At 40.3% G+C, this 26,654-nt stretch overlaps 1 protein-coding gene across 1 annotated transcript in view; it reads right to left on the minus strand.

Moving 5' to 3' along the window:
- Positions 1 to 22,352: 22,352 nt before the first annotated feature.
- The window catches only part of APOO (apolipoprotein O), a 57,954-nt gene continuing 53,652 nt past the window's right edge, over positions 22,353 to 26,654 (minus strand). Inside the window, exons 8-9 of the mRNA XM_032620842.1 lie at positions 25,986 to 26,051; positions 22,353 to 22,610 (exon numbers count right to left, since the gene is read on the minus strand). Of these exons, the coding sequence (XP_032476733.1) occupies positions 26,016 to 26,051 (36 nt within the window). The 3' untranslated portion in view covers positions 22,353 to 22,610; positions 25,986 to 26,015. The remainder of the gene's footprint in view (positions 22,611 to 25,985; positions 26,052 to 26,654) is intronic.

Here is a 26,654-nt window from a genome sequence, read left to right on the forward strand (position 1 = left end):
AACACAGGACTCCCACTTCTACTCTTCCTGGGTGGGCGTCAGTCAGCATCTGCTTGAACACATTCCGTGCTGGGGAAGTTACTACCCTACATGCTAGCTCAAAGCACTGTTGGAAAGCTCCATTTGTGAAAAAGTTCAGCTAGCTTGAAGTCGAAAACTGTCTCTTTGTTGTTTCTATTCACCCAACTGTGGCCTTAACTCTGCCACTGGAGCTGGAATAGCCCCTCACCCACTGAGCAGGCTTTTAATGATTCCAAGATAGACACATCCAATATCCAACCCTTTAAAAATTCTGTATTATATTATTTCTTGGCAGGGCACCATCCTTCTTTGAAGATCTCCATTCCCCTTCACCTAATTATAGACTCCTACTCTTCCTCAGCAATCAGCTTATTTATTTATTTATTTATTTTTTTGCGGTACACGGGCCTCTCACTGTTGTGGCCTCTCCCGTTGCGGAGCACAGGCTCCGAACGCGCAGGCTCAGCGGCCTTGGCTCACGGGCCCAGCCGCTCCGCAGCATGTGGGATCCTCCCGGACCGGGGCACGAACCCATGTCCCCTGCATCGGCAGGCGGACTCTCAACCACTGCGCCACCAGGGAAGCCCTCAGCAATCAGCTTAAATGTCACTTCCGGCACCTCCAAGGAATGTGTCCATTTTCTACGCAGGGAAAGGGGGAAGGCAGAGGGTAAAATACACAGCCTGTCCTTAAACAGCTTGTCCTTTTAAAAAAAATTCTGTAGAAAGCCATCTCAAAAAAAAAAAGAAAGAAAGAAAGAAAAAAGAAAGCCTTCTCTAATCACTTCCATCTACATTTCATTGGCTGGGATATGTCACAAGGAAACTCTTAGTGGTAAAGGAGGCTGGGAATTCTAGTATGTTGCTTTCCGATTACTCTTATAGAAAGCCATGGGTATAAGGTGAGCAATGTGATAAATCACATATTGGAAAAATTACAAGCTATGGTTTTAGAAGTTATTTGGAAGACTGTAAAGTAAACTAAATAATCAGCTAACGAAGTAGTTATTAAGACAAAACAAACCTTTGACAATGTGTAAAGCTATGCAATTTTCTAGCTGGGTCAAAGCAAAAATATAAACAGTTCATCAAAAAATGTAGATTCGCAAAAAAATAAAAGGTAGTATACATGGCCTGACATTGCTTTGCTCTTAAAATTTTCCAGTGACTTCTCTTTCCACTCCCAACTCCAACCACCCTACCCCAAAGTGTTAAATGGTTGTGACGTTCACGTTTCCTAATCAGCATGTAAGTCAGAAATTCTTAAAATGCATTTTAAATTGTGAATCACACCAGGACATGACTTTGTCTATAAAGCAATTTGATTTTTAAGGCTATTTAATTTTAAAAAGACTTGCACACAAATGTTCAGTTGATTACGATTAAGACCATTTTCTTCTGGTGAATCAGCATGATTTCTTCATCAAATTATGCATTTTGTCTGCTTTGTGGAACACTGGCAGTTTCATTTCCTGTTAAGGAAACAGTATCTTCAAAACTCAGATAAACCTTTGCCTTTACTATTTGAGTACTGGAAATAAACCAGGAAAAATCTCAAATAAGTCTTCATGATTATTTAAAGGTTTAGAAGGGGATTATTTGTTCTGATTGAAAAAAATTATCTTTTCATGTGAGTACTTTATATGGAAGGTCATTTCTGAGGCTTCTGTGGCTGATGCGGTTGGATTTGTACCTAACTTTCTTCTTGTAAAATAGAATCCTGTCATCATCACAATCTATACTCTCCCACCTAGACTCTCAGCAGGAACCCTGGGGTGGCTCCAGGGGTAAGGGCCCCAGTTCTCTCAGTATACATTGCATACAAACATCCTAACAACTTTTTTCAAAGTGTTTCATTATTAGTGTTTTGTTTGAGAAAAAGTCCAAAAGAGGATCTGGTGAAAAGTCTACAGGATAAGGAACATGAGGAGAAAGAGACAGCATTTTAAAATAGAATCACATGATTTGCAAGCAGGGAAAAAGCAAGAAGAAAAAAAAAAGAGGGGTGGTGAGAAATCATAGAGAAATTGTGCTGAGTGGCAGGGAAGAGAGGCTAGTACCATACTGAACATTTTTTGAAGTGTCTGTATAGGCGTTGGTATGACAGTGACCTTAATGTACCAATAGCATCCTGTAGACAATACAGGGGGGCTACAAATAAGGTTGTTTGGTTTCTGTTTTTTTTATGGAACGGTTCAGATTTTTAGTTTTCTGTCTAGAAAGCAAAAAAATCAAAAGTGCAAATACCATGGCCTGCAGAGGCTCTAGTTTTCGCCCAGCCCACTCCCCATCTCCCTCCTTCTGTTTATTAGCAGAACTCCCCTTCCACCTACATGGTCCCGGTGTCCTGGTAAGATTATCAGTCAGGATGCCCTGCTCCTTTCGAAGCTCCCATCACCCCAGGACTTGGCTCAGGGCTGGGTGTACCCGGGCTCCACAGCTCTTACTAGTTCACAGGCTAGAGGCTGTAGCCAGGGGCTGTTGGCTGCCACCTTCCTCGCCTTGAGGGAGCACCTGCTGTGAGAGGCCTGTGGGAACCAGAGCCAAGCGCTGGGTTTGACATGTTCCTCCTCCCCTTGAACTCTTAGCTCACGCTCCACCGTGAACCACAGCCTCCCCATTTATAGGTTGCCTCATATTCTTGAATCTACCCCATGAGGGTAGCTCTTCTCCCCACCTAGGTCCTAAATGGCTTGGCAGCAGGCCATGTTGTGTTGAGTTTTTTTTCCCCAAGAAACAAGGAAATGTAGTTAAGATCTGATCAATTATTTTCTTGTGACAGAAAGTATACTAAAACCAGAATGTTTTTCTAATAAGCGAGCACACTAGGTGGTTGCTTAAAAAACAGCATTTATGGTACAGAACTTACATTATCTCGTTTAATCTGCACACGTAACCTGTGAGGTGGATGTTCAAGTTTATGACCTTGGAATTTTGAGCTGAATTATAAATTGCAATGAACGCAAGTAACTCTGACTCCAAATTCTGTATAAGAAAACAAACAGCCCATAACGCCTCCTCTTCACGCGCCCCCCCCCCCCCCAGCAACCAACAAGCAAAATTGCACCACCTTGTTATTCCTGGTTATCTCAGGGATAAAGGATGTTCAAAGACAAGGCCTTACAAGCTGAATAAACTGGACAAATTATCCACTTGAATTTCATCAAATACATTTCCCAAGCAACAAAGTAGGTGATTCAGCATAGAAAAAACTAACTGCTCATGAAGATAACACATTTTCTGAGAGTGCCTTTGGCCAACCTTAATAACTGTCTCCGCAGGAGAGGCCTACATTTGGGCAATGGAGGGAGGGAGGACAAGCCAGTTGTTGGACTGGGACCTTCCAGAACCACAGATGTGACCCTTAACAAGATAGCTGACCTGGGCCTTTCATTTCTTTGACTTTATTTATGCTTTTAATTCCAAAGTTGCAAATAACAGGAAATGAACCACAGTGTTAGCCAGTTAACATCAAAGGTAGAAGGAGACCAGGAGGCCGACTGTGAAAAAGAATTAAAAGGGTAAACATTCCAGTGAGTCACAAGCATTCAAAACTCACTAGAACCACAAGAAGCAAATAGTGTGGGAACCCAGAAGTGGACACCCCAAGGAAGAGCAGACCTGGAGCTCTTTGAAAAGTATAAAGTTCTATACAAATGTGAGAAATAAGACATAAGTCACAGGGAAAATATTCATAAGATAGAAAAATGATTTTTAATGGGAATTGATTTGGAGATATACTGACCTGCACTACGTACACGCTAGCCCTTTGTTCTTTCTTGTAGAGAGAATAATCCTTGAAGGATACTTGCTCTTATATTTTTCAGACCGTAAATATCACAGATTATATGGTACTTCAACTTTGAAATGAAAGTTTGTGTGCTGTGTTTTAATAAAAATGGTAAATTTACAAATCATGGTGCTGAGAGGAAAGCAGTAGCAATCTGCTTTTTCTCTTTGGCACAGTGGTTCCCAGCCTTGGGGAGTCTTACAAAATACTCATGACTGGGTTCCCCCCGCTCGCCTGCCGGAGAGAACCTGATGTCATTGGTCTGAGTACAGCCTGGACATCGGACATTTAAAAATCACCCCAGGTGATTCAAATGTGTGGTTAAGGGCAAGAACCACTGTCCTCAAAATTACTTAGAAAGCAAGGCAGCTGCCCAGAGAAAGAAGGGAATTTCTTTTGAAAAAAAAAATTATTTATTTGGCTGCTCTGGGTCTTAGTTGCAGCACGTGGAATCTTAGTTGCCGCATGGGCATGCGGGATCTTTAGTTGGGGCACGCGGGATCTAGTTCCCTAACCAGGGATCGACCCGGGGCCCCTGCATTGGGAGCACTGAGTCTTAACCACTGGACCACCAGGGAAGTCTCGGGGAATTTGAGGTAGATGGAATCCATAGTTCTGATTCCATCCCCCTTAGCTTAGCACCCTCCACCACAGCTGTATCCTCAGAGTTTCTACTCCAAGAAATCTGGGCATCAAAAAAAAAACTTTTTATAGCTGATTCACTTTGTTATAAAGCAGAAACTGACACACCATTGTAAAGCAATTATACCCCAATAAAGATGTTAAAAAAATAAAAAAATAAAATAAAAAATAAACATTTCCACAACAACAAAAAAAAACTTTTAGGGAATTCCCTGGGGGTCCAGTGGTTAGGACTCCACACTTTCACTGCCGAGGGCGCAGGTTCAAACCCCGGTCAGGGAACTAAGATCCTGCAAGCCACTCGGTGTGGCCAAATTAAAAAAACAAAACAAAAAAACACCTTTTAATTTTCCCATTCTTTCAGATGTTTGGGAGAAAAGGGTATAAAGGAAAAGTTCCACGGCTGGCATCTGTCATGCTGGGTTTGCTCACCACCACTTAGGCTGAGTTTGAACGCCAAAAATGTTAGAAGTTAGACTGTTTAAGAGATGTGACCTGCATGTGTGTGTGTGTTTTAACGACAGTCAGAGAAATCTGGTGTAAAGGTGCATGACATCACACTTATTGCTACCTCCATCTGACTAAAAGCTCAGGTAACTTTAGTCATAAAAATATTTATGTAATGATGCACAAGCGGGAGCTTTAGTTTCTGTCTAGGTTTATTTCACCTAACAATTAAACAGCGCTAGATGAGGGATCTGTAACTTCCCTTTGTCTCTGAGAACTCATTCTAGTAAAGTAAAATGAGGTTTAATGAGAGGAGGTTAAAAAAATAGTATAAAGAAGTGAAAATCAGATTGAAAATGAAGATACATTTTCAAGTCTGATCTCGAAATGAAACGTTCACTGCTGTGACTTCATTACAATTTCATTTTGATCATTTCAATTTGATATAAATTCTGCTCCACCTTTTTTTCTGTGTCTGCCAAAAACATTGGTATTTCCTTGATGTACACTTCTGACTCTGCAAAGAGATTAAGATTTACATATCTCTGGGTTAAAACTGAAAGAGAAAAACAGCATGGAAGTTCCTCAAAAAGTTAAAAATAGAACTACCACATGATCCAGCAATCCCACTTCTGAGTATTTATCTAAAATGGCTGAAAGCAGGTTCAAAGAGATATCTGTACACTCAGGTTCATAGCAACATTATTCACAATAGCCCAGAGGCAGAAGCAACCCAAATGTCCATAGATGTATGAACAGATGAACAAAATGTGGTATATACATACAGTGGAATATTATTTAGCACTAAAAAGGAATCCTGTCACATGCTACAATGAGGATGAACCTCGAGGATATTATGCTAAGTGAAATAAGGGCAGCCACTAAGGATAAATACTATATTATTTCATTTATATGAGGTATCTATCTAGTCAAATTCATAGAAACAGAAAGCAGAATGGTGGTTCTCAGGGGTTGTGGGGAGAAACAGGGAGTTGTCATTTAATCGGTATTATAGGGGAGCAAAACTTGCCATCCCAAAATGTGTCTCTTCAGCATGTGGATTATTTCGAGCTGAAAACAACCAAGGCCCAAGACTCAGAAAGAACCTCTGACCTGCCGCCTAACTGCCTAAAAGAATTTAGGTAAAAGGCCTGCTCCCCAAATAGAGCTATCACCAGAGATCTCTGTAAAGAACATGGGCGAGGTGTGATGGAGACTCAGCAGGGCCTACAGAGATCAGAGTCTACTATGTACCCCACTGTCTCTGCCTGGCCCAGCAATCATTGTTTATGAAACATTTGCTTATGGTTCCGTCTTCACAATGAATTGCCTTCCTCTCCTTTGAAGTCCCAAACCACTACCCCCAACATGCTCTTTTGTCTTTAGCTGAAGATGGTATTCAAGGTGAGGGCTTAGGCCGTTTTGGGGAATGACTTAGTTTCCCTGGGTCTCTCCCATGTATACATGTTATTAAACTTTTGTTTGATTTTCTCCTATTAATTTTTTCATGTCAATTTAATTCTTAGACCAGCCAGAAAAACCTAGGAGGGCAAAGGAAAATTTCTTCCTCCCCAACAATACAGAGTTTTAGTTTTGCAAGATGAAAAAGTTCTGGAGATTTTTTCACATCAATGGGACTATATTTACTACTACTAAACTGTACACTTTAAAATGGTAAATTTTATGTTATGTGGTTTTTATGACAAGTTTTTAAAAATCTTGGTTTCAAACGTCAGAAACAGAATCTGGGTAACTTAAAGGAAGAAAATTTGGAAGATGATGTGACCACTCATGGATCAAATCTGAGAAGGCTGAAGATCCAAACTTTAAGAACAAGAAAGACTGGGAATCAGGAAATTGGGTGGTCCCTTGAAGTTGGTGAGTTTTGCATGTTCCTTTGACTGGGAAGCATCCAGTAATAAATCTCAGGTTCATAAATATCATGGAGGAAAAAAAACTAAAAAAGGAAGGCTGAGCTAAAGGAAGTCAAAGGGTTTAGGCAGCAGGTGCCCTCCATACTAAATTAGGACAGGAACAGTCGTGCAATTGCAGACTCTGAAACAATAAAAGGCAGAGGACTCAACAGTACTCCGAAAAGGTATTCCATTGTGATGTATTTTGATCTGAGTCTGTTCTCATTCTATTAAAAGAAAAGTCTCTCTTTGGTGGGAACTAAAAACAAAATCTGATTCATATTGAATTTTTTCCCAAAAGTTACACAAAGGGAAATAATAATGCCAACTGTGAGAATTGAAGTGGAAATCAGATCTCAGCCCGACTAGAACAACCAATGGGGACAATAGACAATAACTGTGACTCTAATGAAATTCATTTCTCAGCTGAAGGCACTGGGCCTATGTTTCTCTTGTTCTATTCTTAGTACTAAATTTAACTTTTTCCCTTTCAGGGAAACAGCTCTCTTCAGTTTGAAACAATAGATATTCACACTGCATTCCGTATTTTCTGGGTTCTCAGTGTTGCCTAAAATGTCATGACCTCCTCTCTTCCCCCACAATATTTCCCCTTCTGGGGGGGGGGTCACAGCTGTTTTCAGCACATGAGAGTGGAGAGTTGGGGTAGGCGGTGCAAATCTACGCAGCAGGAGCAGTAGTGATGAAGTGAGGGAAGGCACAAAAGCTGTATCTTACTCATCTCTTCCTCTCCAGTGCTATGCTGCCATTTGCTGGCATTCAGGAAATTTTGTTGAATGAATAGGACAAATTTAGTATCTTTCTACACATGAAAATGAGCTAAAAATTTTAAAGTAAAAGTGGTTGTTGCATTACAACACCTCAATAAATGCTAAAGTAATGTGTGGCTGAATGAACTAGATTTCCTAGTAACCATGCCCACTGTTGCCTTTTAGGTTGTTGTGGTGCAGGGCCCAGCTGCCTACCAAATACACTCTCCAATTCTCTCTCACATTAAGAGAATCCCAGTTTTTCACTTGGCATATTGTTTCTCAGCTAAAAGACATTTGTCAGACTCCATTGTAGCTAGGTTAAGTTATAGTCAACAAGTAAGCTGAAGTAATGGGTGGAACATCTGGGAAGTCTTGGAAGGGAGGTGGCATATGCACCATCCTCTCTTCTTCTATTCTGCTGCTTGGAACTATGGTGTGATGGCTGGAGCTCCAGCAGCCATTTTAGACCATAAGGATGAAGAGTCTATCCTAGAGATGGCAGAGCGGAAAGCTGAAGGGAGCCTTAGTCCCTATGACCATGAAGCTGTCACACCAGCCCTTGGACTGCTTACTCCTAAGGTTATTTTATTGGGGAAATAAACTTCTGTATTTTCAGCCACTAGTTTTAGGCTGAACCCAATCCTAAGAGATACAGCTGTGATCTCAGAAAATAAAGAACTAGGAAAGAGGTCTCAGACCCTCCCCTTTCTCTCCTTAGCACATCACACTCAGTTTAGGGAGGGTACCAGTCCTCTACCTTACAAAGGTACCCCTTTGTTTTCATGATATATTCCTGTATTACTGCAAAGGTAGTTTAATTTGACTGGCAGTCTCCTGGCTCCTGACTCCTCTTCCGTATTGCTAGAAGACAGTTCAGTGCCACGGTGCTTACCAAAGACTCCCCTTGGCCTCTCTGCCGCCTTCCCTTGTGACCTCTTCTAGGCCTGCCTTCTCCCTACGGCAAAACTATCCAACACCCTCTTGCAATCTGATTAAACGGATTCACAGTGAGAATGAATAATAGTCTTCATCTAGGGAGAAGGGTAGGCGAGCACACATTCTATGGGTGTATAATTCAGAATGCATTTGTCATTTGGGGAGAGTGAGAGTGGAACATGGTTGTAAAATGATTTGTGAGGTCACAAAGGCGGTGAGGCACAGGTCTGGGACACGAATCCAGGCCTTCTACCTCCTGGTTCAGTGTTCTTTCCTTCAAGCCAAGGAGTCAGGCACATTAGGCACTCCACTTCAAAACTGGTGTTGCCATGTCCAGGAAGAGCATGTGGAGGGTGAGACGAGTGCCTTATGAGCTCTGCCAAGTTATAATCTGTTGGCAGAGCTGAAGCCACAGGAGTGGGAGGCACATGGGGAGGATCACAGGCTGAACTTTTAACCCAAAGGCTCTGAGCGGCACATGATGGGAAAGGGAAGAGGCTCCCACTGTGTGCACGTGACTTCTCTCGTGTGGCTCTTTCATGGAAGGCTTGTGAGGAATAGATGAAACTGCCCAGAAGGCATCTCTATTGCTTCTTCCAGGGCTAAATTTGTGGTATGGGTCTCGTATCTTCTTGGTGATGTTCAGAAAACAGGCTATACAGAAATCTTTTTTTTAAGTTGTAAAATTAACATAATGTAAAATTTACCATCTTAACCATTTTTAAGCATACAGCTCAGTGTCATTAAATACATTCACATTGTTGTGCTACCATCCCAACCACCCATCCACAGGACTCTTTTCATCTTCCCCAACTGAAACTCTCTCCTCATTAAACACTAAGCCCCTGTTCCTTTCTCTGCAGCCCTCAACAATCACCATCCAACTTTCAGTCTCTATACATTTGACTACTCTAGGTGCCTCATATAAGTAAAATCATACAGCATTTGTCCTTTTGTGTCAGGCTTATTTCACTTACCTTAACGTCTTCAAGGCTCATCCACGTGGTAGCATGTGTCAGAATTTTATTCCTTCCAGGGCTGAATTATGTTTCATTGTATGGAGAGATATAGGAATTGTTTTTAAAGAAAAGATACATACACGTGTACATAAACAAAGACACTGAAGTTATCTGATACTGTACAAAGGGGTTGAATTTTGAGTCTATGCTTCGTGCGGTGAGTATAGAAGGAGCTGGACCATGGACTCTGTCTCCCTGCTCTGAGCCCTTGCAGCAACATGTTCTGATGTCTCATGCCACATATTAGGTGCCAGTGAAGAGAGACAATACAATGTGGGCCCGTCCTTCAAGACAGCTCACAGTCAACCTGGGAGGCAGACACAAGTAGCTTTAATATGACAAACGTTACACCAAAATAGAGGTGAAACAGATGAATTCTCCCTAAGAGGCGTCAGAATGATTACCGGGTGACCTTTTTTTTCAGCGTGACCTTTGACTAGGCCTTTGAGAACAAGGAAGACGGGAGTATCTGGACTGGCGATCTCAATGTCAGGACTGAAACTCTCACAGGTGTTATGTGGGGTTCCTGTTGCGATGGTGGTGAAACAAATTATACCCAAACTTGGAAGCTGAAAAACAGCCCTTTATTTACGCTCATGGATTCTGTGAGTTGTCAATTCCATCATGGCTCAGCAGACACAGAGGGTTGCCGCTCCACTGCATCTCGGCTGGAAGACCTGAAGCCTGGCTCAGTCTCATGTCTGACAGTCTGCCAAGATCATAGCTGGAACCATCAGTGGAACACCTACACTTGGCCTCTCCGTGCGACCCGGGCTTCCTCACAGCATGGCACCTGGGTTCTGAGGGCAAGCTTAGCGAGGCGACCAGGTGGAAGTCACATTGCCTTTTCTGACCCAACCTCAAAAGTCATGCAGCTCACTTCTGCTGCATCCAATTTGATATGAGGAAATCACTAAGGTCAGCCCGCACTCAAAGGGAGGAGAATTAGATTCCTCCTTTTGGTGGGAGGTATGGCCAGGTTCTACAAGAACATGTGGAACCAGAAATACTGCTATGGCCATATTTGATCATAGCAGGTTTGGCGGTACATGCCAGAGGCTGGAACTATCTTGGCGTGGGGACTCCCTGTGGGACAAAGGCCGAGTCCACGAGTACAAATCAGCTACAGGAATATAAAGAGTGGTAATCTTAGGCCACCATTCCAGCCGTTGCAATGACGAATTTCAGTAGTGAGTAGGTAGTAATGGCCATGTGTCTATCTTACATTTAGGACTGACCGATTCAGACCTACTAAGCCCCTAGGGTTCTTGAATACAATGGGGGGGGCGCTTGAGAGAGAGAGTGCAATATTGGATTGGCTACTAATTTGGGTATGTGGGTGTTTGAGCAATTAACTCGGTTATAGGGAAGTGACATTTGTACCTCCAAGCTGGTGAAAAGGTCATACCTACTACAACTTTCATATGCTAATTTGTGGGCCTACCTGCCCCTCCCACCAGATTAGAAGCTCTTTTAAGGACAGGACCCATCTTACCTGGTCTCCCCAAAGGATTTAACAACAAGCTTGGCCTTTGGAATTACACAATTCTCTCTTTTTTAACATCTTTATTGGAGTATAATTGCTTTACAATGGTGTGTTAGTTTCTGCTATATAACAAAGTGATCAGCTATACATATACATATATCCCCATATCCCCTCCCTCTTGCATCTCCCTCCCACCCCTCTAGGTGGTCACAGAGCACCAAGCTGATCTCCCTGTGTTATGCAGCTGCTTCCCACTAGCTAGCTATTTAACATTTGGTAGTGTATATATCTCCATGCCACTCTCTCACTTCGTCCCAGTTTACCCTTCCCCCTCCCCGTATCGTCAAGTCCATTCTCTATGTCTTCGTCTTTATTCCTGTCCTGCCCCTAGGTTCTTCAGAACCATTTTTTTTTAGATTCCATATGTATGTGTTAGCATACAGTATTTGTTTTTCTCTTTCTGACTTACTTCACTCTGTATGACAGACTCTAGGTCCATCCACCTCACTACAAATAACTCAATTTCATTTCTTTTTATGGCTGAATAATATTCCATTGTATATATGTGCCACATCTTCTTTATCCATTCATCTGTCGATGGACACTTAGGTTGCTTCCATGTCCTGGCTATTGTATATAGAGCTGCAATGAACATTTTGGTACATGACTCTTTTTGAATTATGGTTTTCTCAGGGTATATGCCCAGTAGTGGGATTGCTGGGTCGTATGGTAGTTTTATTTTTAGTTTTTTAGGGAACCTCCATACTGTTCTCCATAGTGGCTGTACCAATTTACATTCCCACCAACAGTGCAAGAGGGTTCCCTTTTCTCCACACCCTCTCCAGCATTTATTGTTTGTAGATTTTTTGATGATGGCCATTCTGACTGGTGTGAGATGATACCTCATTGTAGTTCTGACTTGCATTTCTCTAATGATTAGTGATGTCGAGCATCCTTTCATGTGTTTGTTGGCAATCTGTAAATCTTCTTTGGAGAAATGTCTATTTAGGTCTTCTGCCCATTTTTGGATTGGGTTGTTTGTTTTTTTGATATTGAGCTGCAAGAGCTGCTTGTAAATTTTGGAGATTAATCCTTTGTCAGTTGCTTCATTTACAAATATTTTCTCCCATTCTGAGGGTTGTCTTTTCGTCTTGTTTGTGGTTTCCTTTGCTGTGCAAAACTTTTAAGTTTCATTAGGTCCCATTTGTTTTTGTTTTTATTTCCATTTCTCTAGGAGGTGGGTCAAAAACGATCTTGCTGTGATGTCATAGAGTGTTCTGCCTATGTTTTCCTCTAAGAGTTTTATAGTGTCTGGCCTTATGTTTAGGTCTTTAATCCATTTTGAGTTTATTTTTGTGTATGGTGGAATCACACAATTCTTGATTTAAATCTCAACTCTGCCACGTGCTAGTTGTGTGGACTTGATCATGCCAGACTTAAGGGTCCTCATCTCAGAATTATTAAAATGATTCAATGACATTATTTTGCCCTGCACCAAGAAGGCAGCCAATAAATATTAGTTTCTTTCTTTCCCACTCAAAAATGTATGGTCAGGGGCTTCCCTGGTGGCGCAGTGGTTGAGAGTCCGCCTGCTGATGCAGGGGACACGGGTTCGTGCCCCGGTCCAGGAAGATCCAACATGCCGTGGAGCGGCTGGGCCTGTGAGCCAAGGCCACTGAGCCTGCGCGTCTGGAGCCTGTGCTCTGCAACGGGAGAGGCCACAACAATGAGAGGCCCGCGTGCCGCAAAAAAAAAAAAAAAAAAAAAAGTATGGTTCCGCAATTCCCACAATGATAGGAGGAGGAGTTGGGAGGCAGGAAGGGACCAGGGGCTTTAGGAATAAGAAAGAGGAGCTGGCATGCCTTGGGGAGCAGGGAGGAAGCTCAGTTACTAGAGCAAGTTAAATCCATTTCATTCATTGATGAAATAAATATTGATTCCATCTCACTAGGTCCTAAGGACTATGCAAGAAGCTGGGGATACAGCAATGAGGAAGAACAAGGTCTCTATCTAATCTTTGCAGACTTTTGGAATTTATACTAGTCATTAGTATATTCTATGTGGGGAAAAGATGGTGTAGACAAAAGATAGACAAACAAAACATAGTGATAGTGCAAGAAGGAAAATAAAACTACCTTACACTGGTTGATTGGAACCCACCCAACTGAAGATCGATTTAGGTCAAGACCTGGATGTCAAGGAGCTAGGCTTGCAAAGATCCTGAGCAGGGCTGCTAACCCCCAGCACTACTGACATTTGGGGATGGATCATTCTTTGTTGTGAGACTGTCCTGTGCATTGCCAGAAGTTCAGTAGCATCCCTGGCCTCTGCCCACAAGATGCCAATGGCACCCACTCTCCTAAGTTGAGACAGTCAGAAATGTCTCCAGACGTTGTCCAAGTGTCACCTGGGGGGCAGAATTGCCTGATTGAGAACCACTGGGCCCAGCCTGCTTGGCCTCACCAGTTCCAGCTGCCCTTCCCTCTCAGTGAATCTGTCAACTGTGACAACTGGCAATAGATCTTGAAGATGAAAGAGGTAAACCACGAAGTGAGAATACTTCCTGGTTCAACCCTTCTTCATGGGCTACTTTTCTTCCCCACTTGCAGCCTGAAACTGGGGTGAGATACTAGCAGAATACCACAGAGTACACAGTCAGGCGGGTACCATGGGACTGGGTTCTGCATCACTCCCCTGAAGAGGACCCCCCAGCAGTCCATCAAACTTAGAGGAGGGCCAGGCAGCCACATTTCTATCATTCAAGACCGGATTTTTAGTTGCTTTTAGCAGTTGTCTTAGTTAACTGGAAAAAATAAATGTAAACAACTCTACCTCAAATTTTATCATGTAAACTCACCATCTCTAAATATCATCAGCTTCCTAGAAATAAGCCACAAATACAAGTAACTGAGCTAATATCACTTGAACTTCCTAAGTATACTTTTATTACATTTTGAGAAATTCCCTCATTTTCATTTCAGAGACTATGTATAACACGATATGGGACAGAACAGGGTGTTGGGGCAGAGTTCAGGTAATAGGGGTGTTGCTTGGGCAATGCAGGACACAAGGTCTTTTTTTTTCATTTTTAAAATTGTGATTTAAAAAAACAACATAAAACCTACCATCTTAACCATTTTTTTTTTTTTTTTTTTTGCGGTACGCGGGCCTCTCACTGTTGTGGCCTCTCCCGTTGTGGAGCACAGGCTCCGGACGTGCAGGCTCAGCGGCCACAGCTCACGAACCCAGCCGCTCCACGGTATGTGGGATCTTCCCGGACCGGGGCACGAACCCATGTCCCCTGCATCGGCAGGCGGACTCTCAACCACTGCGCCACCAGGGAAGCCCCATCTTAACCATTTTTAAGTATGCTATTTTTAAGTTCAGTACTGTTAAGTATATTTACATTGCTATGCAAAAGAACTTTCCCATCTTGAACTTTTTCATTTTGCAAATCTGAAACTCCAGAACCTTTTCATTTTGCAAATCTGAAACTGTACCCATTAAACAAGAACTCACCCTAATTCCTGGCAACTACCATTCTTTCTGTTTCTATGAATTTGACTATAGTAATACCCCCTTAACCATGGGGGATACATTGTTCCAAGACCCCCAGTGGATGCCTGAAACCAAAGATAATACCAAACCCTATATACATACAGGCATACCTCATTTTATTGCGTTTCACTTTATTGTACCTTGTAGACACCGCATTTTTTACAAATTGAAGGTTTGTGGCAACTCTGTGTCAAGCAAGTCTTTTGGTGCGAATTTTCCAAACATTTGCTCATTTCAGGAGGTCTCTGTGTCACATTTTGGTAATTCTTGCAGTATTTTAAACTTCTTCATTATTATTATACTTGTCATGGTGATCTGTGATCTTTGACGTTACTATTACAAAAAGATTATGACTTGCTAAAGGCTGATGATGGTCAGCATTTTTTAGTAATAAAGTTTTTTTTTTTTTTTTTTTTTTTTTTTTTGCGGTACGCAGGCCTCTCACTGTTGTGGCCTCTCCCATTGCGGAGCACAGGCTCCGGACGCACAGGCCCAGCGGCCACGGCTCACGGGCCCAGCCGCTCCGCAGCATGTGGGATCTTTCTGGACCAGGGCACGAACCCGCGTCCCCTGCATCGGCAGGCGGACTCTCAACCACTGCGCCACCAGGGAAGCCCAGTAATAAAGTATTTTTACTTAAGGTACATACATTGCTTTTTTAGACAAAATGCTATTGCACACAATAAACTACAATACAATATAAACATAACTTTTATATGTCCCAGGTGGGATGGCGCAAGATTTCATCACACTACTCATAATGGTAATTTAAAACTTACAAATTGTTTATTTCTGGAATTTTCCATTTAATATATTGGGAACTTGGTTGACTATGGGTAACTGAAACTGGGTAACTGAAACTGCAGAAAGCAAAACCATGGACAAGGGGGGACCACTGTACTTTAGATACCATATCAGTGGAATCACACAGTATTTGTCCTTTTGTGACTTATTTCAATTAGAATAATGTCCTCAAGTTTCATCTATATTGTAGCATGTTGACAGGATTTCTTTCCTTTTTAAAAAAAATTTTTTGGTTTTAGATTTCCTTCATTTTTAAGGCTGAGTAATATTCCATTTATGGATATATTACATTTTATTTATCTGTCGATGGGCATTTGGGTTGCTTCCACCCCCCAGCTATTGTGAATAGTGTTGCTATAAACACAGGTATGCAAATACATACAGTCTTTTAAAAAACATCTTTATTGAGATATAATTCACAAACCATACAATTCTCCCATTTAAAGTGTACAATTCAATAGTTTTCCATATATTCAGAGTTGTACAACCATCACCTCAATTTTAGAACATATTCATTACCTCAAAAAGAAAACCATTAGCAGTCACTTTCCCTCCATGCCCCTGCCCATGATGGTCAGTTTTATGTATCAACTTGTCTAGACTACAGTCCCTAGGTGTCCAATCAAACACTAATCTAGGTACTGCTGTGAAAGTTATTTTCTAGATGTGATTAAGTCCATAATCAGTTGACTTAAATCTAAGTGGGCCTGATTCAATCAGCTGAAAGGCCTAAAAGCAGAACTGAGGTTTCCCTGAAGAAGAAATTCCACTTATGGACTATAGCTTCAGCTCACACCTGAGAAGCCTGCCCTTCCTGATGCTCTGTCCTATGGATTCTGGACTTGCCTAGCTAACCCCCACAATCACCTAAGCAAATTCCTTGCAATAAACCTCTCAGTATATATCTCCTACTTGTTCTGTTTCTCTAGTTGAACCCTGACTGATAACACTCAACTCCACTCCCACCGTGCACAGCCCTAAGCAACCACTAATCTACTTTCTGTCTCTATGGATTTGCCTATTCTAGACATCTCAAGTAAATGGAATCATACCATATGTGGTCTTACAATACAATATGTGACTGGTTTCTTTCACTTAGCATAAGGTTTTAAAGTGTCATCGATGTAGCATTTATCAGTACGTCATTCCTTTCCATGGCTGAATAATATTCCATTGTGTGAAAATACATTTTGTTTACCTATTCATCTGTTGATGGACATTCAGTTGTTTCCACTGTTTGGCTGTTATGAATAATGACGCTATGGACATGTGTGTACAAGTTTTCATGAGGACCATGTTTTCATTTCTCTTGGGTATATACCTAGGAATGGAATTCCTGGGTCATATGAATACTCTAGGCTCAATATTTTGAGGAACTGCTGGACTGTTTTCTTCACATTCTCATCAATGCTTGTTATTGTCTGCCTTTTCTATTATAGCCATCCTAGTAGATGTGATGTGGTATCTCACTGTGGTCTTCACTTGTATTGCCCTAATGACTAAGGATGTTGAACATCTTTTTCATGTATTTATTGGCCATTTGTATACCTTCTTTGGAAAAATGTCTGTTCAAATCCTTTGCCCAGTTTTAACTGGGCTATTTGTCTTTCTATTGTTGAGTTGTAAAAGTTATTCATATATCTGGACACCGACTCTTATCAGATATACGTCTTATTATACAAATATTTTCTGCACTCAATGGGTTGTCTTTTAATCTTCTTGATAGTATTGTTTATAGCACTAAAGTTTTAAAATTTTGAGATAGCCCAATTTATCTATCCTGTCGCTTGTACTTTTGGTGTTGTATCAAAGGAACCATTGCCCAACCCAAGGTCATGATTTACTCCTTTACCAAGATTTACTCCTATGTCATCTTCTGAGAGTTCTGGTTTTAGCTCTTACATTTAGGTCTATGATCCCACACAGTCTAAAAGTCTTACCTATTTGGTAGTGCTTTCCCAGGGAAATATTTATGGCACCATCAAAAAACAAACAAACTATTGTGTTTAAAACAAAATGTGCAATGTGTGCTCTTTAGCATTCTGATCTGGGCTGAGAACAATATTTGAAATGAGCTAGTGCTCTCTCTGTAGGACAAATAAATGCTTTCATAAGTACGTCACTTTTGAATGGAGTGCAGTTTATGACCTATTTACTTATGAACTAGCCCAAACAGCTTGCCTCCATAGCGTGAGGGAAGGAAGAAAGACTCTATTGTAAGAATCAGAAAAAAAAATCCAATCACTAATTTGGTCTAAATAAGGGAGCTTAGTTTTTGGTGGCTTTCAAAAACTACTTTCTTGTTGCTTGAGGAAGACGAATAAAAACTGTTTTTTAATGTCTTGTGACCTGGAAATATTTAATGTAAATATAATAGTCCTTTTATATTTATGTTTTTCCTCTAAAGCAGAGGGGAAGATGGCACAACATAAATGAGACAAATAGCAGCTCAACATGCTGTTTTGCGTGTCCCCAAGATTACCCACACATTCGGCAATTCGCTGAGATGACTCACAGGACAGCATACAGTTGTCCTCGTGGCTTAGGTTTATCACGGCAAAGGGTACACAACAAGACCAGCAAGAGAAAAAGACAAGGGCAGAATCTGGAGAAATGCACGCATAAGCTTCAGAGGCTCTCTCCCGCCCAGCCTAACAGGGATACATGAGTGTCTTCCCTTCTCCAGCAGAAAAACTGCCACCACACATGTGCAGTGCTTCTGCCGCAGGGAAGCCCATTAAAGAGACTCAGCACCCAAGGTTTTTACTAGGGGCTGGTCGCAGAAGCAGCCCCTGCCTAGCAACTACCAAAATTCACGAGCCCCAGAAGGAAATCAGGTGTTTGCCATAAATTACATCATTTGCACAAACAATCTACGTGACCTGACAGAGCAGAGTCTGGTGCCTCAGCCTTTATCAGCTTGGGGAACTTCTGAGAAGCTGAGTTTCCTAAGGGCTAACCCTGCAAGAAAGTCTTTCTAAAGATGGCAGTCTCAGGCCTGCTATGTTAACTCTCTTCTGCACAGAGGCCATCGCATTCACTTAAGCTCTAATTTGAAATTTACTTAAGGAAACATTCAAATTTGGTGTCTAATGATATTCTGATTTTGTCATCATTTTAGTGAGATGAATTTTATACTATCAATGAATTTTAAAAAGTATATTACAACAGTAGATATTGTATGGTGCATGTTTAAGCTAAGAGATTTTTAAAGGACAGTGGCATACCTTACTATGCAAACAGATATTAATTTTAAATTAAACATATCTATCCATTAAAGCACGAATTGCAGGATCTCAACTGGTACTACTCTTAACCAGACATTTAAATTCCTATTCATACTGAAAGTAATAAGACATTAAATCTTGTCTAGGACTTCCCTGGTGGTGCAGTGGTTAAGTATCCGCCTGCCAATGCAGGGGACATGGGTTCGATCCCTGGTCCGGGAAGATGCCACATGCCTTGGAATAACTAAGACCGTGCGCCATAACTACTTAGCCCGCACTCTAGAGCCCGCGCACCACAACTACTGAGCCCGCATGCTGCAACTACTGAAGCCCACGTGCCTAGAGTCCGTGCTCCGCAACAAGAGAGGCCACCATGATGAGAAGCCCGTGCACCGCAATGAAGAGTAGCCCCCGCTCACCGCAACTAGAGAAAGCAGCAAACACCCAGTGCAGCCAAAAATAAAATAAATAAATTTATTTTAAAAAAATCATTCCTCCAACCACACTCAAATTTGGGGTCACTAACAAAATCCCAGTATTGTGTCAAATAAGCATTTAAAGGACTCACTAATGACTTCACTTTTGAGTGTGGGGAGCAGTCTTCGCATCCTGGATTTTCCTCCATCTTTGCATTTGTTTGTTGTTCCACCTGTCCTGTACACTCCCAAAACAGGCCAGCACTGAAGTGAGTCTTCAGTGTGTACCTTCAGGGTGTACCTGAGAGGAGAGAGACTTTACGGAGTGACTTTGCCAATGCTGAGTCTGAAGACTACGTCACAGGTGGGAGGGTGGGCAGGGAGAAGAGTCACTTCCTTCGCTTTTCTTTTGCCTTCAAGAGTCACAGCTAAAGTTGAACAACTAAGTTCTAGAGCTGATTAAGATGATAAAGGCCCTTAAATACGAAATACAGGTGACTCAGCACTGAACAAAATGTGAAATAGTGAAACGCTTGTTTATGAAAACAAACTTTTCTCCCACTGAGAAATGTGCTTGGCTATCATTTCATAAACTTAAATAAGCCTGAACTTCGGTTATATCTGGAGTTTGACCTAATTGTACCTTAGAACTATGTGCTGGCTAATTATTGACTTGGAATCTGAACCTCTCAGAAGGGAAACAAAACATCAGACAGGAGGTAGACAGGGTGAAAACCAAAACCTCAAGCAAGTTTCTTTCAACCAGTGGTGAACAAAACCATTATTGCAAATATTTACTTTTAATTAAAATTAAGCCTCGGATGAGGGTGTAGTCCCACAAATATACTGCTGGTCCCTCTGACAGTGGGTTTTGCATTAACTTGGGTGGGTGCAATGAATTAAATAAAAAGTGAAAACGTACACTCACGGTAAATTCCTCAGCTCCTATAAATAATCATGAATAGTGCTGGTCACAGACGAAAATGTTCCTCTAAATACCCAGCCTTTTCCAAAAGATTGTGCCAAGTGTGTTCATCAAGATAGGAGAATGAGGAAAACATAATCTCTTTTTTTTGCTGAGCTCAAGCCTTCTGAATTTTATCTTTAAACTAGTGAAAATCATCATTACTCATTACTTGGCCTAATTTTAACTGTCACAGATTTGCTATTTAACCACAAGCTAGTTGCATTTTTCTATCTCTACATGTGAACACAGGCATTTTACATATATTTTGAATTTTCTTTGAGCCATTTAGATATAATGTCATTGATCCATTAGGGAAGTGCTTTGCATCACACAGGCCTCTACTGGGCTGGGATCCAGCACTGCACTTAGCACAAAAGCTGCTGACCCAGCAGCCCAGGCACCTGCTACTCCACTGCCTGGGTGGGTGGTCCCTCAGCGGGCCTCGATTCTTCTATCTACTACTATTATTGTGACTCTGTCCCAAGGCGTGACATAGGTGATAAGATTGATGAAGGCATTCTTTAGCACCACTAGTCTCTTTCTTTCCCACTGAAACAAATGCTTTTAAATCTTGATTTTTGACAAAGCAATCTTTCTTAGGGCACATTATTACAGAATAAAACATGCCACATCTGTCTCTTCAGAGAAGCTTAAATCACTCTGTATGGTAGAGAACGTTGTCTCCAAAGCCCTAAAGTTATTCAAATAGAACCATCCTGATTAAGTTAGAGATAAATTGGATTGAGAGTCAGTATTATTATAAGAAAAAAATGGTCATAAGAAACAGAGTAAAGAGTGTAAATGTAAGGAGAGAGTACTACCTCAGGACAGAGAAAAACAGAGTACAAATGCACTGAGGTCAGGAAATAAGCCAAAAAGGAAAGATAGAAAATAGCATTAGAAAAGTATAAACAGCTAGGGAAATGTAAGATACTATAATATGCAAAATTTATATTCCCTGCAGTTCAAAGTTCATGGAAGGCATGCAAAAAGTATTAAATACAAAAAAAGGCAGCACTGGATACAAACAGCCATGAAAGGAAAAGATCATAGTATAAAAGCAACTGAGTTGCCCTGGGTGGGAGGCGATTCACTTGTTATCCTAAATATGGGCCAGATACTACTGGGTGCCAGCTCTGTGAGACCCACCGTCCTTGGAGGAGTTAAGAGATTTTAAGGCAATGTTTCAACACGACTAAAGTATTAAAAATGGAAGTAATACCTTCCAATTAGGAGACTCTGAAACACCTTTTGATTGATGATCTCCAGAGCACACTGTGGTGGGGGCCATTCCTTCATCTTCTCTAGATCAAGAGTGAGGAAACCTGTGGATTCTCTACTTTCTGGAGGTGACAGAGGAAGCCAAGCCAACGGGAAAAGCCTGAAACAATAATAGTATATTTATAGTGAGATATTATAATTTAGGCACAGCTTTAATGTACTTGGTTGACTGGTATAGTAACACGAAAGTATTTCAGTATAGCAGGAAGTAAAAGATTTCTGGGTCACTAGGGGGATTATTCTGGAGACAAATATGCTTCTGCTCATTAATCCAGTAACAATGCTGGCACCGTTCCTGTCATCTTGGCTCTGTCAAATGTATTTAACATTAACATGTGCATGTTCCATTTGTGTATTGCTATCTTCCCAACTGCTATCAGTTCTGGAAGGTCAACAATTTAGGAATTAAATTGACACTATAAGAATACAAAGATGACTTATAATTTCTAAGCTTGACTGAAATTTGGAAATTCTCAATCCTCTTTCATATAGTTTCCCCACCCATCCTTCCTGGCTGGCTGACAAGTCAAAAGAAACTCCTGCTGTTCCCACCAGCACCGGGAAGACGGAGTTCAGTGAGCTGTGCATTTAGAGGCCACAAAGGCAAATACAAGGCCTACATACAGAGAACCAACACACACAACCACATACCATTCCTCCGCTGGCAGAGGACAGAGACTACGTCATTATGCATCTCCCGCTGGCAGTCAAGAACCGGAAGATCTGTACAAGCTGGGAGGCAATGGCACACAATAAGGGGTCACGGTCACTGTTCTTTTGTATGTCTTCTCATCAGGGTCAGGCAAACTTTTACTTACAAGTTTTGCTCCTTGTGCTGGCAATAGAAGCATCGTCTCTCTGCTCCAGAGCCACTTTTCTCAACTTGACCTTTGGAGACTGCCTGACAGCTGATGCTAAGAAGCAGAGTGAAGGGTTTTAACATACACACACACCATGCACACACGCATACCCCCCCCACACACATACAGGTACACTCAGAGACACACACAGGGACATCAGATACACTTAAACTGTCACTCAATAAATAATAAGAGAAAAAAAAGCAGGACAACTTTTTTTTTAACTTAGAATTTTAATTATGTACATAAATAGCAACATGAGAACGAGGAGTTCTAAGGCTTATACATTATCTCTAGGTGAAAGAATTTCAGATTAGTCTACTTGGAGTATGGCATCACCCAAGATAACAAAGAGGCCTAGTATAGTTTTTCCTGAAGAAGAATGCCAACTTACTACATTCAGTACTGACTTCTCTGCCATTTTTCTGTAGAAATACTGGTTTATCATATGGAGTTTCCAATGTTTACCTATAACTAAAAGAAAAAGAAAACCATAAATAAACAGTTCCCCCCAAAATAAAAACAGCTCTAAGATTTTGCAGTTTGAAAATTCTTTAGGTTTAAGTGATCACATCAAATACTTATAATACCATTATATGACCATGAGGATGACAATGAGCCAGAGAAATCTGTAATTATTCCCATTTTATAAATGGGTACACTAAAAACCAGAAAGGTTTTGTGTTACATCAATACTACATGCAGATTCTCAGCTAGCTGGGTATGTGAGATAAACAGATGGATGGGTGAATAAATTAAAAATAAACGCTTAAATGGCACAGGACACACTACATCGCTCCCCTTCTGAAAACCAAACAACTACATTTCCATCCATCTGCTGGAGGAGAGCATGATTACATCATTGCTAGTCTGACGCATACCTTTCCTCACATCACTCCATCATTCTTTTCTGGAATGAAACACACATCAAATCCAAAGATACCAAAGACAAACCAACTCTTCTCCAGATTGCCTTTTTCCTAATACATAATGAACCTACTTAGCAATTAGAGGTTTATAAATATTTAGTTTTAATATAAAACTAAAAATTCTTAAACATCTAAACCACTAACTTACCTTTTCTATCTCTGTTTATTAATCTGTTTTGAACTTCTCTAAGAACTCAATAGATTTACTGCATTGTTAAAAAAAAACTACAAACTGCCAGTAATCTATATTAATAAAGATTCAATAGATCATGGTAGTCCCTACTAGGAAATTATGAAGCAGCTAAAGGAGGAATGAGATAGATCTATAAGTACCAACAGGGAAAGATGTACACAACATATTAAGTGAAAAAAAAAGCAAGTTCGTTCAACATAACTAAACATAACACTGCCTACAAAGTATTCTTACCAAAAAATTGAACCTAAATCTGATTTAGCCTTCAGATCCAACTATCAGTTTATGGGAAATGCAGAGAGGAGAGGAACCAAGAGATAAACAGAATGACACTAAATGGATGCACTCAGCCACAGCCAGAGCATGGGAAATTTAGAGGACAAATAAGCCCAGTTTTTCAACAAATAAATGATAAGAGAAAAATGAGGGAGAAGGAACTATTACAGTTTAAAAGGGACTTAAAACAGCTGAAAATAAAGACAGTTTATATCTTTGTAAAAAAATTAAAAAACAAAAAAATAAAAGGGACTTAAGAGACTCATCAGTCAAATGCAGTGGCAGATCTTGTTTGGATCCTGACTCAAACAAAGTAACTGTAAAAAGTTATTAATGAGACAATCAGGGAAACCTGCAAACTACCTGAATATTAGATGATATTATGGAATTAGTGTTAATTTCTTTAGGTGTGATAATAAAACCGCACTATGTGCCTGCATGGAGCTTTCAGTATACTTGCAAAACAGTACAAGGAATATGATCTCATTCTATCAAAAACCCAAAAGCATGTATGGATGCGTGTGCGTGTGTGTGTGTGTGTGTGTGTGTATGTTACACATAAAGAAAAAAGTCTGGAATGATGTACCAAACTATCAACAGAAATTACCTCTGGGAAAGGAATGGAGGACAAGACAAGCTTTAAAAATATTTATCTAAAAAAACTCTTTACAACAAATATGCATCACTTTTATAATTAAAAATTACGTCTCCAATAAAGAGCTAACAAAAATTAAAAATGAAATCAAGGCTGTGTATATAGTAAGCTGAACTCTGGCCCAGAATATTTTTGAAAGAATGAAGTGGATATGTACATGGTTTTCCTTTATTCTGTGGCTCGTTGCCCCTGTAAAGAAATATAACCATATTCAGTGTAAAGTCTCTGAAGGACATGTGTGACTTCCTGGCTGCTTACCCACCAGTCGCCTTTCTAACAGCATATCTGATGCACATCGGGCTCCACTTTCCAGAGATGCCAGTTCTGCGGTGGGGTCTACGCCTCTGCTTTTTAACAAGCTTCCCAGGTAATTTGTATAACAAAATTTGAGAAATGCTGATTTGGGGTTACTATATGAAAGGCTGTGATGTGAAAGAGGATCTAGATTTATTTTCTGTGACTGCTAAGGCAAGATCAGACCATTGTGTAGGAGTTACAAGGAGACGTATTTTTGCTTAGTATAAGAAACAGCTCCCTAAAAATTAGGACTGCCCAAAGATGGCTGTCCTGTGGGGTGCTTTTCCTATCAGTGGAGGTGAAAAGTGGGAACACACAGGGCTACAGAGAATTTACACTTGAGGCTGGGGGTTGGGCCAGATGATCCTTTTCAAATTCTAAGATTATATGACTCTCTAGGTCTCTGAAAACACAGAGACAACTTGAGAAAGAAAACCTCAAACCCAGAGCTTTCATGAGTTTTAAATAGTAGCCATGCCTTATGATAAATGTGACACTGATTTTTTAAACAAATTTCTATTATAAAGAAAATGCATATTCATTGCAAAAAATTTAAAAATACATAAAGTTATATAGAAGAAAAAATATAAAAATCATCCATAATCCTACTATCTGAAGATACATACTTAAATTTTTGTTGTATTTCCTGGTCATTATCCTCTCTAAAAATGTATCACACTAGCCTTTTTCTTTTTTTAATTTAATAATTGTGCATATGTTCCCATGCAATTAAATATTATTGAAACATAATAACATTCTTCTTTATGGACATACCATAATTAAACCATTTTCCTGTAGCTGAATATTTAGATTGTTTCCAAATTCAATATAATCTAATTACCATGAAATCATAAGTGCTATTATATAATTTTTAATATATACACAAAATAATATTAACGTAACTAGTGTTTTCTACTTAGCAAGTACTCAATGGGTAAATATTGAACATATGAATGAAAACAAATGGTGAATTGAGTATACGACCAGAAGAAATCACACTGATTGACTTTATCAGATACTATCCTAAATTTCTCTAGATTCAAGTTACTCAAATCCACAAAGAAAGACAACGACACCTATGAATTCCCTATGTCACTTACTCTATATAATTTTGAGCTTCTCTACAATAGTCATGCATTCATCAAATGTTTATTGAATGATTATTAGATGCACACAACTGTGCTTACTATAGTGAAATGCTGTCTGAAAAAAAAATAAGCCTAGGAAATAATTGTTTGAAATAGGTTTATAGACAAATCCCAAATGTCGACTTCTAGCTTGTATAAAAAACCCAGGTACTTCTCAGGAACAAACACAATTAAAAAGTCACAGCACTTAAGCCCAGAAATTAAAGATGGAATGAAATATCATCCTGACCCTTATGTGTCCACATGAAGTTGAAATGGCTATAATTAATCAAATCAAATTAATTAAAGACAAGTCATTTCAATTGGTGCTAATAATGCTAAAAATAACCACAGAGTTTTCTTGTTCTTTACCTGATTAAAATGGGCAGAGCATGGAGTATTCTACTTATTTCCGGGTGAATTCTTCACATTTTCCGACTTGTAAAACAGAAAGTAAGAATATTAATGCAGTTTGAAAAGAAATAGTAAAACTTCTAAAGAAATAGTAGACTGTTTCAAAGTGCACATCTTCACCATGTGACTGAATATTATCTGATGCAAAGTGACCCATGTCTCGGTAAACTGAAGGAATTACTAGGGCTCCCTGAGGGCCCTGCTGTAGAAAGTGTAGAAAGTGACTCAGGCACAGAGGAGAGCAGGAAATAAAGCTCCATTAATCCTCACTACACAGATTCGGCCAACAGCTGATTTGATAAAAAATCCAATCAATAGTCAAAAGATTTCTTTACTACTTCATGCCACTGTAAGTATTAAAGAAGGTTACTGAATCACTTTGCTGTACACCTGAAACTAACACAACACTGTATACTCCAATAAAAAAAAAAAAGAATAGTCATCATGATCTGAAACTAAAAAAACAAGGTTTCACACCTATGGGACGGTTTTCTGTGGGTACTCCGCTCCGTATATCATCCACCATAGGGGCTAAATCACAAAACATGTTTACTCTGGAAGAGGTTATAACCAGACGGCACCCATTCCGCCTGGCCACCATCTGGGAACATATAATTAGGTCACGTC

This window comes from Phocoena sinus, chromosome X (genome assembly GCF_008692025.1).
Source record: "Phocoena sinus isolate mPhoSin1 chromosome X, mPhoSin1.pri, whole genome shotgun sequence".
NCBI lineage: Eukaryota > Metazoa > Chordata > Mammalia > Artiodactyla > Phocoenidae > Phocoena > Phocoena sinus.